The 15,050-nt window shown below is 45.2% G+C and overlaps 1 protein-coding gene and 1 pseudogene across 2 annotated transcripts in view; one reads left to right on the top strand and one right to left on the bottom strand.

The window, feature by feature from the left end:
* The window catches only part of DHCR24 (24-dehydrocholesterol reductase), a 35,227-nt gene extending 20,818 nt beyond the window's left edge, over window positions 1-14,409 (bottom strand). The window contains exons 1-3 of the mRNA XM_082677020.1: window positions 14,109-14,409; window positions 9,380-9,535; window positions 16-121 (exon numbers count right to left, since the gene is read on the bottom strand). Of these exons, the coding sequence (XP_082533146.1) occupies window positions 16-121; window positions 9,380-9,535; window positions 14,109-14,339 (493 nt within the window). The 5' untranslated portion in view covers window positions 14,340-14,409. The remainder of the gene's footprint in view (window positions 1-15; window positions 122-9,379; window positions 9,536-14,108) is intronic.
* Window positions 11,577-12,111, top strand: LOC309829575 (large ribosomal subunit protein uL22-like; annotated as a pseudogene). The gene has a single exon. The product of its transcript is annotated as a large ribosomal subunit protein uL22-like (transcript).
* Window positions 14,410-15,050: the final 641 nt, after the last annotated feature.

Raw genomic sequence — 15,050 nt, 5'->3', positions numbered from 1 at the left:
TGTCTGAGTTCTCACCCACTGTGAGGTCATCCAACTCGGGCAGCACAGGCAGAGTCCAGCCAATGGAGGTCAGCAGGGCAGTCACCTGACCCATGGTCACCAAGGGCTCCACGCGGACAATCTGCTGACACAGAAGAGAGACCCTGGGTCACAAGGAGGCTGCCAGGCCTAATGGGGGCTTCTGTCTGCAGAAGGTGTTATCCCAGACCTTCCCAAACAATCAACATGGGGATTCCTATATGGGCTTTAGAGCCTCTTTCCAGAGCATTCCACCACCTTTAGTTACAGTGAATGGGGTTTCTGGTGCTGGGTTAGATAGTGTTTAATCTTGTTCTTTCAAATACCTTTATATTTAATACTTAGTTTATTTTTCTTCTAGAAGAAGAAATACTCATTTATTTGGAAGAAACAGCATATACGAAGAAGACAAAAATCATTAATCCTAGTTCTTTGAAGTTATCAATGTTAATACTGGAGTATATCTCCTTTTTGTCTTTTCCCATGCATATCTATATTACTATTTTTATGTTTTAATACAACACACACACACACACACACCAATGCAAACACACATAACACAGACTTTTTAAAAAAAATTTAATGCTATACTGTGACATGATCCCTTGTCATTAAATGCTCCTGGAAAACATGATTTTTGTTCAAAGGACAGGGCAATATTAATTCAGTATCTGACATCATTGGTTTTCTTGGCTTTGTGCATGTTAGACCTGGTATTTCTACCGATACAGTATTCCTATAGTTTCTCAAACTGTTCAATTTGACATAATCTTCAACAGGAACTAATGCTTCTCTTTTTCTAGGGTGTGTAAAATCCAGAACCACGAAGATTCATCCCCTCTGACCCTAAACACGGTCCTAAAGTAAACTGCTTGGGGAAATTGGATCCCAAAGATTACAGGTGGGGAATTTTGTAGTGTGTCCATATTCCACTGTAGATCAAAGAAGCCCAACTAAAAGAATTGCGGACTGACTGACAAGACAACTGTGTATTGAGCAAAAATTCTTTTTGAAAGGGCTATCTTGAAGATTATGACCCAAATATTGGAGGAACTGAGGTGACCGGCAGTAGAAGGAAATCCTTAAAAATTTATTGACTTAAATAATTTTGCCTATGTTACACATAATAAAAAAATAAACAAAAAACGTTTGCGCTTAAAAAAAAAAACATGATTTTTAATGGACACACGAATATGCCATCAGGAGGACTTCTGCTTTCAGTCAAGATGGAGCGAAAAGAACCAGTTTAACCTGCTGCCTGGAGAAAAAAAGGACAAAATATATGAAACAGGAGTTTTCAACACAGTAAACGTCAGGCAGGGAAGTTAATGATTGCTGACAGGAAACAAACAGGGTGAGCTCTATGAATGCCCCAGCTAACTGCCTGGAGTTAGGCGGTGCAGGAAGGGAGAGCCCAGTGCACTCTGAGTCGAGAGCCCTAGAAGACCAAGGTGAACAGAGTCTGCAGGACAGAGTACTGGAGAGGAGAGAACTGCAGAGAGATAACTCTGAAGTACTGCGAAGAGTGCCCGTTGAGTATTCAACTGAGGACTGATTGGTACGTACACAGGACGAAATTACCAGAGGCTGACGCCAGGGGAAGAGCCTGGCAGGTAACAGTGCCAGGGGCTCACACAGGGCAGGAAATAGTATCTGTTCCCACAAGCCAGACTGGAAAACTTCATGACTCCCAGGGCACTGGGTAGAGTACTCAGAATATTCTTGCCTGAGCAGCGGGGAATGATTGCCCCTAGATTACATGCTGCTCCAGCCCCACCTGAAAAATCAACACCAAACAGGATCAAACTGTTTCTCACTAACTCGGCTCTATCTTAGAATGAAGGTCTTACAGGTCTACTAAGGTCTACAGGGGTACAAAAATATCCAGCGCCCCACACAAGGTAAACTTCATGATGCCTGGGATCCAATCAAAGTTCACCAGGCATGCAAAGAGGCGGGAAGATTCAACCCATAATGAGGAGAATAATCAATCAATGTGTTTTGATAAAACAGACCCAGAATTGACACAGATATTAAAATCAGCAAACAAGGATATTAAAATAATTATTGATACTGTATTCCCTATGTTCAGAACGTTAAGTACAGACATTTAAAAGGCAGTAAAAGGATCCAAAGCAAACTTCTAGAAATGAAAACCACAATGTTAGAGATGAAAAATACACTGGTTGGAACCGACAGCAAATTAGACACTGCAGAAGAAGAGTGATGAATTTAAATACACAGCAATAGAAACTATCCAAGATGAAACACACAGAGGAAAAAACCTTTAATGAACAGCATATCAGTGAGCTGAGCTGTGGAACTACCTCAAGTGGCCCAACATATGTGTAACAGCAGTCCTCAAAGGAGAGAGAGGAAGGGAAAGAAAAATATTTGAAGAAATAATGACCCCCAAAATTTCAAATCTGATGAAAAATTATATGACTCCCGAGCACAAGAATTATGAAGAAAACTATACCACAGCACATTGTAATAATTGCTCAAAACTAGTTATAAAGATAAAATCTTAAAAGCAGCCAGAGGAAAAAGATAAGTTACATACAGAGGAACAAAGATAAGGATGAGAGATTTCTTGTTAGAAATAACGCAAGCAAGAAGACACTGGAGGGCTTCCCTGGTGGTGCAGTGGTTGAGAATCTGCCTGGCAACACAGGGGACACAGGTTCACGCCCTGGTCCGGGAAGATCCCACATGCCACAGAGCAACTAAGCCCGTGCACCACAACTACTGAGCCTGCGCTCTAGAGCCCAGAAGCCACAACTACTGAGCCTGTGTACCACAACTACTGAAGCCCACGCACCTAGAGCCCGTGCTCCGCAACAAGAGAAGCCACCACAATGAGAAGCCCTCGTACTGCAACGAAGAGTAGCCCCTGCTCGCAACTAGAGAAAGCCCGCACGCAGCAACAAAGACTCGACACAGCCAAAAATAAAATAAATAAATAAATTTATTAAAAAAAAAAAAGACACTGGAGCATCTTTAAAGTACTGAAGGAAAAAAACTGTCAACCTGGAGTTCTATGACCACTGAAAATATCTTTCAAAAATGAAGGCAGGGCTTCCCTGGTGGCACAGAGGTTGAGAGTCCGCCTGCCGATGCAGGGGACACGGGTTCGTGCCCCGGTCCGGGAAGATCCCACATGCCACAGAGCGGCTGGGCCCGTGAGCCATGGCCGCTGAGCCTGCACGTCCGGAGCCTGTGCTCTGCAACGGGAGAGGCCACAACAGTGAGAGGTCCGTGGACCCCAAAAGAAAATAATAATAAATAAAAAATTATAATAATAATAAAAGAATAAAAGATGTTGTAAAATCTCTATATGATTAAAATACAAAAAATTTAAAAAAAAAATGAAGGCAACCTCATACCCATTAGGATGGCTATTATTAAAAACAAAACAAAACCAGAAAATAACAAGTGTTGGTGAGGATTTGGAAAAATTAAAACCCTTGTGCACTGTTGGTGGGGATGTTAAAATGGTGCAGCCACTATGCAAAACAGTATGGCTGTTCCTCAAAAAATTAAAACTACCATGTGATCCAGCAATTCCACTTCTGGGTATATACCCAAAATAATTGAAAGCAGTGTCTTGAAATGCTATGTGTACACCCATGTTCATAGCAGCATTATTCACAATGGCTAAAATATAGAAGCAGCCCAAGTGTCCATGGATGAATGAGTGGATAAGCAAAATGTGGTATGTACATACAACGGAATCTTATTCAGCCTTAAATAGGAAGAAAATTCTGCAATATGCTACAACATGGATGAACCTTGAAGACATTATGCTAAGTCAAATAAGCCAGTCACAAAAAGACAAATACTGTATGATTCCATTTACATGAGTTACTTAGAGTGGTTAACATCATAGAAACAGATAGTAGAATATGGTTGCCAGGGTCTGGGGGGAGGGGAGAATGGGGAGTTATTGTTTAATGGATATAGAGTTTCAGTTTTACAAGAAGAAAAGAGTCATGGGGATGGGTGGTGGTGATGGCTGAATGACAAGGTGAATATATTTAATACCACTGAACTGCACACTTAAAAGTGGTTAAGATGGTAATTGTTATGTGTATCTTACCACAACACAAGTTGGAAAAGAAATGAAGACAAATAAATTATTTCAGACATACAGCAGCTGAAAGATTCATCACCAGCAAAATCACCATATAAGAAATGTCAAAGGAGGTTCTTCAGGCAGAAGGAAAATGAAACAGATGGAAATACAAATTTACAAAATGGAATGAAGAAATGGTAACTATATGGGTAAGTATATAAGATTTTTCTTATTATTTAAATTTCTTTAAAAGATAACTAGTAGTGTGGGGTTTATAACATATATAAAAGTAAAAGGAGGGTAGCAACAGCACAAAGGTGGAAAGAAGAGAAATGGAAGCATATTATTCTAAGATTCTTATACTGTACATGAAATGGGATACCATCACTTGAAGGTAGAGTGTGACAAGGAAAGTGTATACCATAAATCCTAAAACAACTGCTAAAATAACAAAACAAAGGCTTATAGCTAGTAAGTCAACAAAAGAGCTAAGACAGAATCATAAAAATTATTCAGTAATCCAAAAGCAGACAGAAAAAAAGAAAAAAGGAACAAAGAACAAATGAGACAAATAGAAAACAAAGAGCAAGGCAACAAATTTAAACCAAACCGTGTCAATAATAACATTAAATGTAAACGGTCTTAAATCTGAATTAAAAGGCAGAAATTGTCAGATTGGATAAAAAAGCAAGACCTAATTATATGCTGCCTACAAGAAACACTTTAACTATAAAGATACAAATAGATTAAAAGGAAAATGATGGGGCTTCCCTGGTGGCACAGTGGTTGAGAGTCTGCCTGCCAATGCAGGGGATACGGGTTTGTGCCCCGGTCCGGGAAGATCCCACATGCCGTGGAGCAGCTGGGCCCGTGAGCCATGGCCTCTGAGCCTGCGTGTCCGGAGCCTGTGCTCCGCAACGGGAGAGGCCACAACAGTGAGAGGCCCACGTACCGCAAAAAAAAAGGAAAATGATGGAAAAAGATACACCATGTCACCACTTAGTCAAAAAATGCTGGAGTGGCTTCATTAATATCAGACAAAGTAGATTTCTGGGCAAAGAATATAACTAGTAATAGAAAAGGTCATTTCACAGATACATGCACCCCTATGTTCATAGCAGCACTATTTACAATAGTCAAGACATAGAAACAACCTAAATGTCCACTGACGATGAATGGATAAAGAAGATGTGGTATATATATACATTGGAATATTACTCAGCCATAAAAAAGAATGAAATAATGCCATTTGCAGCAACATGGATGGACCTAGAGATTATCATACTAAGTGAAGTAAGTCAGAGAGAGAAAGACAAATACCATATGATATCACTTATATGTGGAATCTAAACTACGACACAAATGAACATGTCTACGAAACAAACAGATTCACAAACATAAAGAACAGACTTGTGGTTGCCAAGGGGGAGGTGGGGTGGGGGAGGGAAAGATTGGAAGTTTGGGATTAGCAGATGCAAACTATTATACATAGGATGATAAACAACAAGTCCTACTGTATAGCACAGGGAACTATAGTCAGTATCCTGTGATAAACCATAATGGAAAAGAATATGAAAAAGAATATATATATGTATAACTGAATCACTTTGCTGTACAGCAGAAATTAACACAACATTGTAAGTCAACTATACTTCAATAAAATAAATTTTTAAAAAAGGTCATTTCACAATGATAAAGAGATCAATTGGGCTTCCCTGGTGGCACAGTGGTTAAGAATCCGCCTGCCAATGCAGGGGACATGGGTTCGAGCCCTGGTCCAGGAAGATCCCACATGCTGCGGAGCAACTAAGCCTGTGTGCCACAACTACTGAGCATGCGCTCTAGAGCTTGCACGCCGCAACTACTGAAGCCCGCAAGCCTAGAACCTATGCTCCGCAACAAGAGAAGCCACCACAATGAGAAGCCCACGCACCGCAACAGAGTAGCCCCTGCTCACCGCAACTAGAGAAAACCCACGCGCAGCAATGAAGACCCAATGCAGCCAAAAATAAATAAATTTATTTTAAAAAAAAAGAGATCAATTAATCAACAGGACATAAAAATCCCAAACATTTATATACCTAATAACAGAGCTTCAAATTACATGAAGCAAAAACTGAAAGATGTGCAAGAGATATAAACAAATCTACAATCACAGGCAGATTTCAATATCCCCCTTTCAAGAATTGATGGAATAAGTAAAGAGAAAATTCATAAGAATATAGAAGACTTGAACAACACTATCAACCAATTTGACCTAATTGACACGTACAGTACACATCACCCCAAAACAGCAGAATACACATTTTTTTTAAAAAAGGCACAAGGAACACTTACGAAGTAGACCATATTCTGGGCCATAAGGTATGTCTCAATAAGTTGAAAAGCATTCTAATCATATAAAGTATGTTTTCTGACAACAACTAAATTAAATTAGAAATCAGTAACAGAAAGATCTCTGGAAAACCCCCAATATTTGGAAACTAACATACTTCTAAAAGACCTCTGGGTCAAAGCAGGTATCAAAAAGGAAACCAGAAAGTAGTCTGAACTGAATGAAAATGAAAAGGTAAGATATCAGATTTGCGGATGGCTCTAAAACCGTGCTTAGGTGGAAATTTATAGCACTAAACATCTATATTAAAAAAAAAAAGAAAGGTCTAAGTCAATGGCCTCTGCTGTCACCTTAAAAAACTAGACAAAGAAGAGTAAAATTTAACCCAAAGTCAGCAAAAGAAAGAAATTAACAAAAATCAAACAGAAATCAATGAAATAGAAAACAAACAAACAAAAAGAGAGAACAATCAATGAAACCAAAAGCTAGTTCTCTGAGATCAGTAAAACTGATTAACCTCTAGCCAGACTGCTCAGGAAGAAAAGAAAGCAGACACAAAATGACCAGAATCAGGAATGAAAGATATGACATCACTACAGATTCTACAAATGTTCACAGGACAGTAAGGGAATATTATGAATAACTTTATGTCAATCAATTATACAACTTAGTGAAATGGACAAATACCTTTAGAAACACAAACTGCCAAAGTTCACTGAGGAGAAACAAATAAATTGAGGAGCCCTGTATCTATTAAAAAAAATTAACTTGCAGTTAAAAACTTGCTCACAAACAGAACTCCAGGCCCAGATGGCTTCACTGGTTAATTCCACTAATTATTACAGAAATAATACAAATTCTATACAAACTCCTTCAGAAAAGTGAAAAGGAAGGAATACTTCCCAACTCATTCTTTTGGACTTATTATTATAAAGCTACAGTAATCAAGACAGTGTGTTCTTGGCATACAGATGGGCGAACAGATCAATAGAACAGCAGAGTCCAGAAACAGACCTGTGTATATGGACAACTGATTTCAACAAAGGTGCAAAGGCAATTCAGTGGAGAAAGGATTGTGTTTTCAACAAAACAGGCTGGGACAATTGGAAATCCACGTGGAAAAAAAATTTGGGGGGACCCATATCTCACATCATATGCAAAAATTAACTCAAAATGGATCATAGTTCTAAATGTAAACCCTGAAAAATATAATACTGCTGGAAGAAAACAGAAGAGAAAACCTTTGTGACATGGAGTAGGGCAAGATTTCTTAAATAAAATGTCAAAAGCACAAGCTATAAAAGAAATTATTAAATCCGACTTCATCAAAATTAAAATTTTCTGGTTTTCAAAAGACAAGCCAAAGCCTGGGAGAAAATATTTACAAATTGTATATATGATGAAGGTCTTGTTTCTAGTAAGAAAACAAACAACCCAATTAAAAACTTTTAGCAAAAGACTGGAACAAGCACTTCACCAAAGATATACAAAGGGCAAATACGCACATGAAAAGATGCCCAATATCATTCATTAGTCATTAGGAAAATGCAAGTTAAAACCACACTGAGATACCTACTATACACCAACTGAATGGCTAAAATTAAGACTAACCATACCAAGTTTACGATGACGTGGAACAACTGGAATACCTGCGGGAATGTAAATGCTACTCGGAAAATACTTTGGCAGTTTTTAAAAAGTTAACCATACACCTACCATATGACCCAGCTATTCCACCGCCGAGTATTTACCCAAAAGAAACAAGAGCATATGTCCACCCAATGACTATATACAAATGCTCCTTGCCACTTTACTTGTAACAGCCCCAAACTGGAAACAACCCAAACATCCATCAATAAGTGAAAGAATAAACAAACTGTGATTGATATATATAATATATATACATAATATATATAAAAACAGAATGTACTTCTGATACATGCTTCAACATGGATGAATCTCAGAATAATTACGCTGAGTGAAAGAAGCCAGACAAAATGAAAGAGAGTACATAATGCATGATTCTATTTATATAAAACTCTAAACACAAACCCATCTATAGTGATGAAAAGCAGGTCATTATCTGCTTAGGGATGTGGGGAAAAGAGGCAGGGAGGAGCCTGAGGGAGGGATTACGAAGTGGCATGAAGAAACTTTTGGGGTGATGGTTCATTGTCTTGATTGTGGTAATGGTTTCACAGGTGCATACACATGTCAAAATTTATTACCAATTGTACATTTTACGTGCAGTTTATTGTACGTCAAGTATATGTCAAGAAAGCTGTTAAGGGAAAAAAGGCACAGGGAAATTAAGCAACTTGGCCAAGGTGTCACAACAAAATGCCATGACATGGATATACCATATTTAACAACTCACTACTATTCGATATTGTGTTGTCTTTGATTAAAAACAAAGCCGTGATACAATCTCTCTCTCTGAGTTGTTTTTGATTTAAGTTTATTTCCCTTTTCCTTGAGCCCGGTTTCAAGAAGTAGAAATACGAGATAGGCCAAAGAGTATGCACACATCTCAGGCTATTAACAAGTGGGTCCCCAGAAAGCTTGGAATGAGGCCCACCCTCTGAGCCACCTCCACAGCCCAATTTTTGCCAGCATGCTTCCTTACTGGGAAGAGGTAAATAGGTTCATTTTTGTCTCTCATTTTTGCCCATGATTTCCCCATCCCTGTCTTCCTGTAGAACTGCAGATAATCAAAGAATCCCCCTGAGCTCTCACTTTGCCCACCTGTGAGATGGGGCTATGACCATTCTCTTCCAAAGCTGTGAGGCTCTAGAGGATGGCAATGGTGGCCAGAGCCTTCTGTGATGACCAAGGGCCTTGGTCCCGTCCACTCTGAGACGCCTTTGGCTAAAATCATCTCCCCGTGAGTCATCTGCACCAGGGGCAGTGCCCCACCCACTCCCAGAGCCAGGGAACCATGCCACTCTCACCTGTTTCTTGGTGTCCACCTCCAGAATGTCCATCAGGTTGATCATGATGTTTTTGTGTGTCTTCTTGTACTTCCCAACCCGCAGCGAGACGGTGAGCCAGCCAGGGCGCCCTGTACACATGAAGGTCTTGCTGCCCTGCTCCTTCCATTCCCGCACCTGCAGACATGAGAAGAGGCTGAGCTGGGCCTGCCAGAGATCCCCTGGGCAGCTCACAGCCTTGCTTTCAGGAGAAGGAGCTGGGAATTTACCGAGGCCCTGAATCCTTCCAGGTACCAGGAGGAGCGGAATGATGAAACACCCACTGGCCCTATCCTCTGGACTCTCCCCGGCTAGTGAGGCCGACAGAAAAGCCAAAGTGCTGCCACATCACAAAGCAGAATGAAAAAAGAGCAAGAGAACAGGATCAGAGCACTTTGAAAACGTTTATTCTCACTGCAAAGTTCAGGACAGGTTTCGTAATGGTAGTAATAACAACCGCACAAATGATAACTATTTACTAGCTGCCATCATTGTACCAAGCACTGCTGTATCTTGTCTCACTTAATTCTCACAACAACCCCAGGTGGTTGGGATGACCTGCCTCCTTTTGCAGACGAAGAAAATGAGAGGCAAAATAACTTGTCCAAGGTCACACAACCACTGAAGGGCAGAGCCCAGATTCACCATCAGAACTAACTAACGTTAGGCCTGGAAGGATAAATGGGCTTAAATTAATAGTCAACAGAGTAACAGCTAACATTTACTGAGGCTTATTAGGTGCCAAGCCCTGTTCCAAGCATTTGCGCATGTTAACTCATGCATCACTAGCAGGGGGAGAGGACAGGCAGGGGAGGCCAACCAAGCCAATGGAAGGAAGAACTTTTGCAAAACCCTTCTGTAAGTGACCAGAGCACAAAGTACAGAGAAGAAATGGCCCAGGAAATGACAAGCCCATCAGGAACATGGGAGGAAGCATGCCCTTCCTGCTGATGGACAAGGGCAGGGAGGTGGATATCTGTTGCTGTGACCTGCGACCACCCATGTCCTCTTCATCTGCTTGTAACACTCCCATCTTCCTTTGGTCCAGGTGAAGCTGATTCCCCTCCTGCCCCAGGAGGTGGGCACATGACTGAGGTCTGATTCTATCCCCCTGGCCACAGTGACTGGTTCAGGGATGGGTCTGTGATCCAAGTGAAGCCAGTTAAGACCGACGCTGGGAGAGGCCCTCTCACTTCACTTGGGTTTGCTAGGCTGGTTGGATGTAAGCCAGAAACTGCTGGGGCCTCCGCAGGGAGGGGGCCTCCGCAGGGAGGGGGCCTCCGCAGGGAGACGGCCTCCCTGAGAGTAAAGTCAACTCAGAGGAAAGCAGAGACAAGGGATGGCAGCTGGAGAGGAATCCTGGATCCGGTGATGTCTGAGCCACTTTTACTCCTGGACTTTTCAAGACCTGGGTCAACGAAGTCCCTTTTTGCTCAAGGCAGTTGGAGTTGGTTTTCTATCACTTGCAACCAAGAGTCCTTGGAAGAAGCTGGATTGAAGCTGGTCAGGCAAACAGTTCAACGTGGGGAAGAACTGTTCTGTGACTGGAGAGGCCAGGGTGCCACGTGAAGCAGAGGTGTTCGCGCAGAGGGGTGTTACTGAGGAAGGGATTCCTGTGAGCAGGGGGTAAAGGGATGACCAGGCAGACCTTGCCCCTGCCTGACTCTGCAGTCCCAGGACTTAATACAAGATCAGAGGTGTGGAGGATGGATTGGGAGAGCTGCATGCAGCCTGGAATGGGAAGGGGGGCAGTGGGGCATGAAGTGAATGTGGAGACCATCAAGCCTGAAACATTGGTTGGGTTGGATCCTGACCCGAGCCAACCAAGATTTCGGGCAGGGAGGCAATCCTGTGGAGTGTTGCCCTTATGACTAAGGGCAGGCCAAGGAGAGGTGGGGAGGGCCCAGGGAACAGGCAACTGGTCAGGTAGCTATTATCACATTCCAGGTGTGAGTCAACGGAACCAGACCTCCAGGGTGGAATGAAATGGGCTGGGAGAGAAATGTCACAGTTCAGGCTCTGAAATCAAGCTGATCTGAGTTCCAGACCCATTTACTAGCTATATCATCTTGGGAACATGACTGACAGTTTGAACCTCAATATCTCCCACCTGTAGAACAGGTACAAGACCTACCAGGGTGGTCGTTTTCTGGTAAGCTGCCTGAGGTGACCTCTAAAAATGATTTGGTATTCACTTGACCCAGAAAATCCCACAAAATCATGCAAATCAAGAGGTTCGAATCTTCGTGTTCACTTTAAGAACACTGGTGAAACTGTCCAGGCCGTTAAGGGTATGCATAACCGAAAAGCCACCAAGTATCTGACGGATACCACTTTACAGAAGCAACGTGTGCCATTCCGTTGTTACAACGGTGGAGTTAGTAGGTGTGCCCAGGCCGAACAGTGGGGCTGGACGCGGGGTCAGTGGCCCAAAAGGACTGCTGAATTTTGACAGCACATGCTCAAAAATGCAGACAGTCATGCTGAACTTAAGGGCTTAAATGCAGATTCTCTGGTCATTGAGCACATCCAAGTGAATAAAGCCCCCAAGATGCGGCACAGGACTTAACAGAGCTCATGGTCAGATCAACCCATACATGAGCTCTCCCTGCCACACTGAGATGATCTTTACCGAAAAAGAGCAGATTGTTACTAAACCAGAAGAGGAGGTTGCACGGAAGAAAAATATATTCCAGAAGAAACTGAAGAAATAAAAACTTATGGCCTACGGAACTACCCTGGTGGCACAGTGGTTAAAAATCCACCTGCCAATGCAGGATACATGGGTTCGAGCCCTGGTCCGGGAAGATCCCACATGCTGCGGAGCAACTAAGCCCATGCACCACAACTACTGAGCCTGCGCTTTAGAGCCCATGAGCCACAACTACTGAGCCCACACACCACAACTACTGAGCCCATGTGCCACAACAACTGAAGCCCGCGCACCTAGAGCCCGTGCTCCACAACAGGAGAAGCCACCACAATGAGAGCCCCCGCACACCGCAACTAGAGAAAAGCCTGCGTGCGGCAACGGAGACCCAATGCAGCCAAAAATTCATTAATTAATTAAACAAAACAAAACAACAACAAAAAAACTTATGGCTTGGGAATAAATGCCACACACAAAAAAATGCAGGGCTTCCCTGGTGGCGCAGTGGTTGAGAGTCCGCCTGCCGATGCAGGGGACGCGGGTTCGTGCCCCGATTCGGGAAGATCCCACATGCCGCCGAGTGACTGGGCCCGTGAGCCATGGCCGCTGAGCCTGCGCGTCTGGAGCCTGTGCTCCGCAACGGGAGAGGCCACAACAGTGAGAGGCCCGCGTACCGCAAAAAAAAAAAAAAAAAAAAAAAAGCAAACAAAAGTTAAAAAAAAAAAAGACCTAAGTTAACAAAAAAAAAGTGTTGCTGTGAGGATGAGAAATAATGGTCATCAATGGCATGGGGTGTGGCACAGGGCAGGTCCTCAGCAGCGGGCCAGTCTGGCAAGGTCCCTCATCTTCCTGTCCCTAGTGAGCCCTTTGGTTTAGCTTAGGTTCCTAAGCACTCACTGTGCTGCTTTGGGCCAGGGCCCATGGGATAGAGGGGAGTCAGATAGCAGTCTCTGCCTTCAAGGAGCTCACACTCTGATGGGGCAGACAAGCAGGTAAATCAAAAATCTGAACACATAGAAAGAACTAGGCAACAGGGTGCATTTGGGACAGAGGGTAGGCTGGGCTCTGGAGCTGTGACTGTGACCAGCGCAACCCATGGCAGCCTGAGTAAAGCGCTTCCAGACGTTGCCTGCTCCCACCTGGCCCAAGGTCTATCCCTCACAGGGATGGCTCTCCGCATCCATCTTCATGCTGTTGGAGGCAGAACCCAGCCAGCAGCAAACAGAACATGGAGGCTGCTACACCTGTGGCGAGGGTGGCAGCAGGAAACAGAAGCTCTTTGCAACCTGACGCCAGTAAGAGAGGAACATAAGGAGGGGCAGAGGGAGCCAAGAAACTGCCCAGGCCTGATGCCCAGGCCTGATGCCCATGCCAGCTGTGGCCATGAGGGAGGAGGCGCGGCTGTGAGCGGCAGCAGGGGCAGGGGTTCTGTGGGTGCTGACACAGGGGAGGACGTATAGAGTTACTGGGAGGTGGGCACTGCCTTGTCAAGAGTGAGCGCCTGGCGCAGGGTCTGTGAGGCTCCCCACCCTGGTGTGGGGCTACCTTCTCACTTTAGTCCTCTATTACAAGAAGGCGGAAAGCTCCTTCTTGCTAAGGAGTAAACTCCAAACTGAAGGGCCCTCCCCAACCTAGTTCCAAACTGACTTTCCAACCTTCTGCCTCTCTTCTCCTATGCTCACACTTTCCCCCAATCACTCCCCCTGCTTCCCAGTCTCCAGCGCCAGGTGAACCTTCCTGAAGACCCCCTTCTCCTCTGAAATCGATTGGGCCGGGTGAGAGCTACTTGAGCATGGCTCTCCTACCCTCTCTTATGATTCTTTACATCCCTGCAGATCCCCGTACGTACTCTGCACATAGTAGGCACTCCATAAATGTCGGAGCAATGCTCTGTTCTACTCTTTTGCTTACTCCGTTCCCTCTCCGGAAGCACCCCTCCCCCCAGTTACATTTTTGTTTAGTTCAAATCCCGCTCAGACGCCACCTCCTCCGTGAAGCCCTGGCTCCCCTGCGCCGCGCACCACTTCGCGCCTGGCTCCCGCCCCACCCGGCTCCGCTCACCTGCTTCTGGATGTCCCGCACGCGCTGCTCGTGCAGCCGCGGCGCGCTGCTGAGCTTGAACACCACCCAGGCGCGCACATAGTAGTAGATGTCGAAGATGAGCGAGAGCGGCAGGAGGAAGAGGCACACGAACACCCAGCGCTGGTGGATGAGCACGAACTCCAGCCCCTTCACGCGGACCCAGAGCAGGAAGAGCAGAGCGCACACTGCCAGCGACACGGCGGGCTCCATGGTGGAGCCGGCGGCTCACCGCGCGGGGGAGGGGATGCCGGCTCGCGCCGCTGGTCACCGCCACCCGCTCTTCGCCGGCCTGCGCTCGCTGCTGCCCGCGGCCCGCTCCCCGCGAGCCCCAGGACACCTCGCCGCCTCGCGATTGGCTCGGGTCGCAAAGGTTCGGTGGGCCGAGACCCGGGTGGTGACCAATGGCGAGCCGCGCCGGGGATCGGACCAGGAACCTGCTGCTTTTATTGGCTGCGGGAGTCAGGCCGCTCCACCCTCTTCTCCTCTCAGACACGCTGGGAGGGGGTGGCCGGGGACCCTGGCGCTGGTGGGGTCTACGGCGCTCTGCGGCTCCGGGATTCAGGTTTCCCGGCCCTGGGGACTGACGAGTCGCCCCGCCGCTGAGGGGCGCGGCTGCAACCTCCTCCCCTTCTCCTTAGGTGGCGCCTTCTCGTGAGGCGCGTTAAGCGGTCATGCGTTCGGTTACCTCCCGGGGGGTCGGGTCGGGGCGCCCCACGCCTTGGGTCCGTCACCCTGCAGCTTGGCCGAGGATGTCCGTACTGGCCAGGGAGGGTGGAAACCTGGCCTCGACCTCCACAGGTCGTGTCACTCTATGCCCTCATGGCCACGAGATGCACCTTTTCATTTTTCGAGGCGCTTTCTGTAAATTCATTTGAGTTACGCAACAGTCCAGCGGCGGGTAGTTGTGAGCCCGTTTTATAG

This window comes from Grampus griseus, assembly GCF_964374135.1.
Source record: "Grampus griseus genome assembly, chromosome: 1".
NCBI lineage: Eukaryota > Metazoa > Chordata > Mammalia > Artiodactyla > Delphinidae > Grampus > Grampus griseus.
The sequence above is the reverse complement of the archived record's forward strand: the minus strand, read 5'-3'. Positions and strand labels throughout refer to the sequence as shown.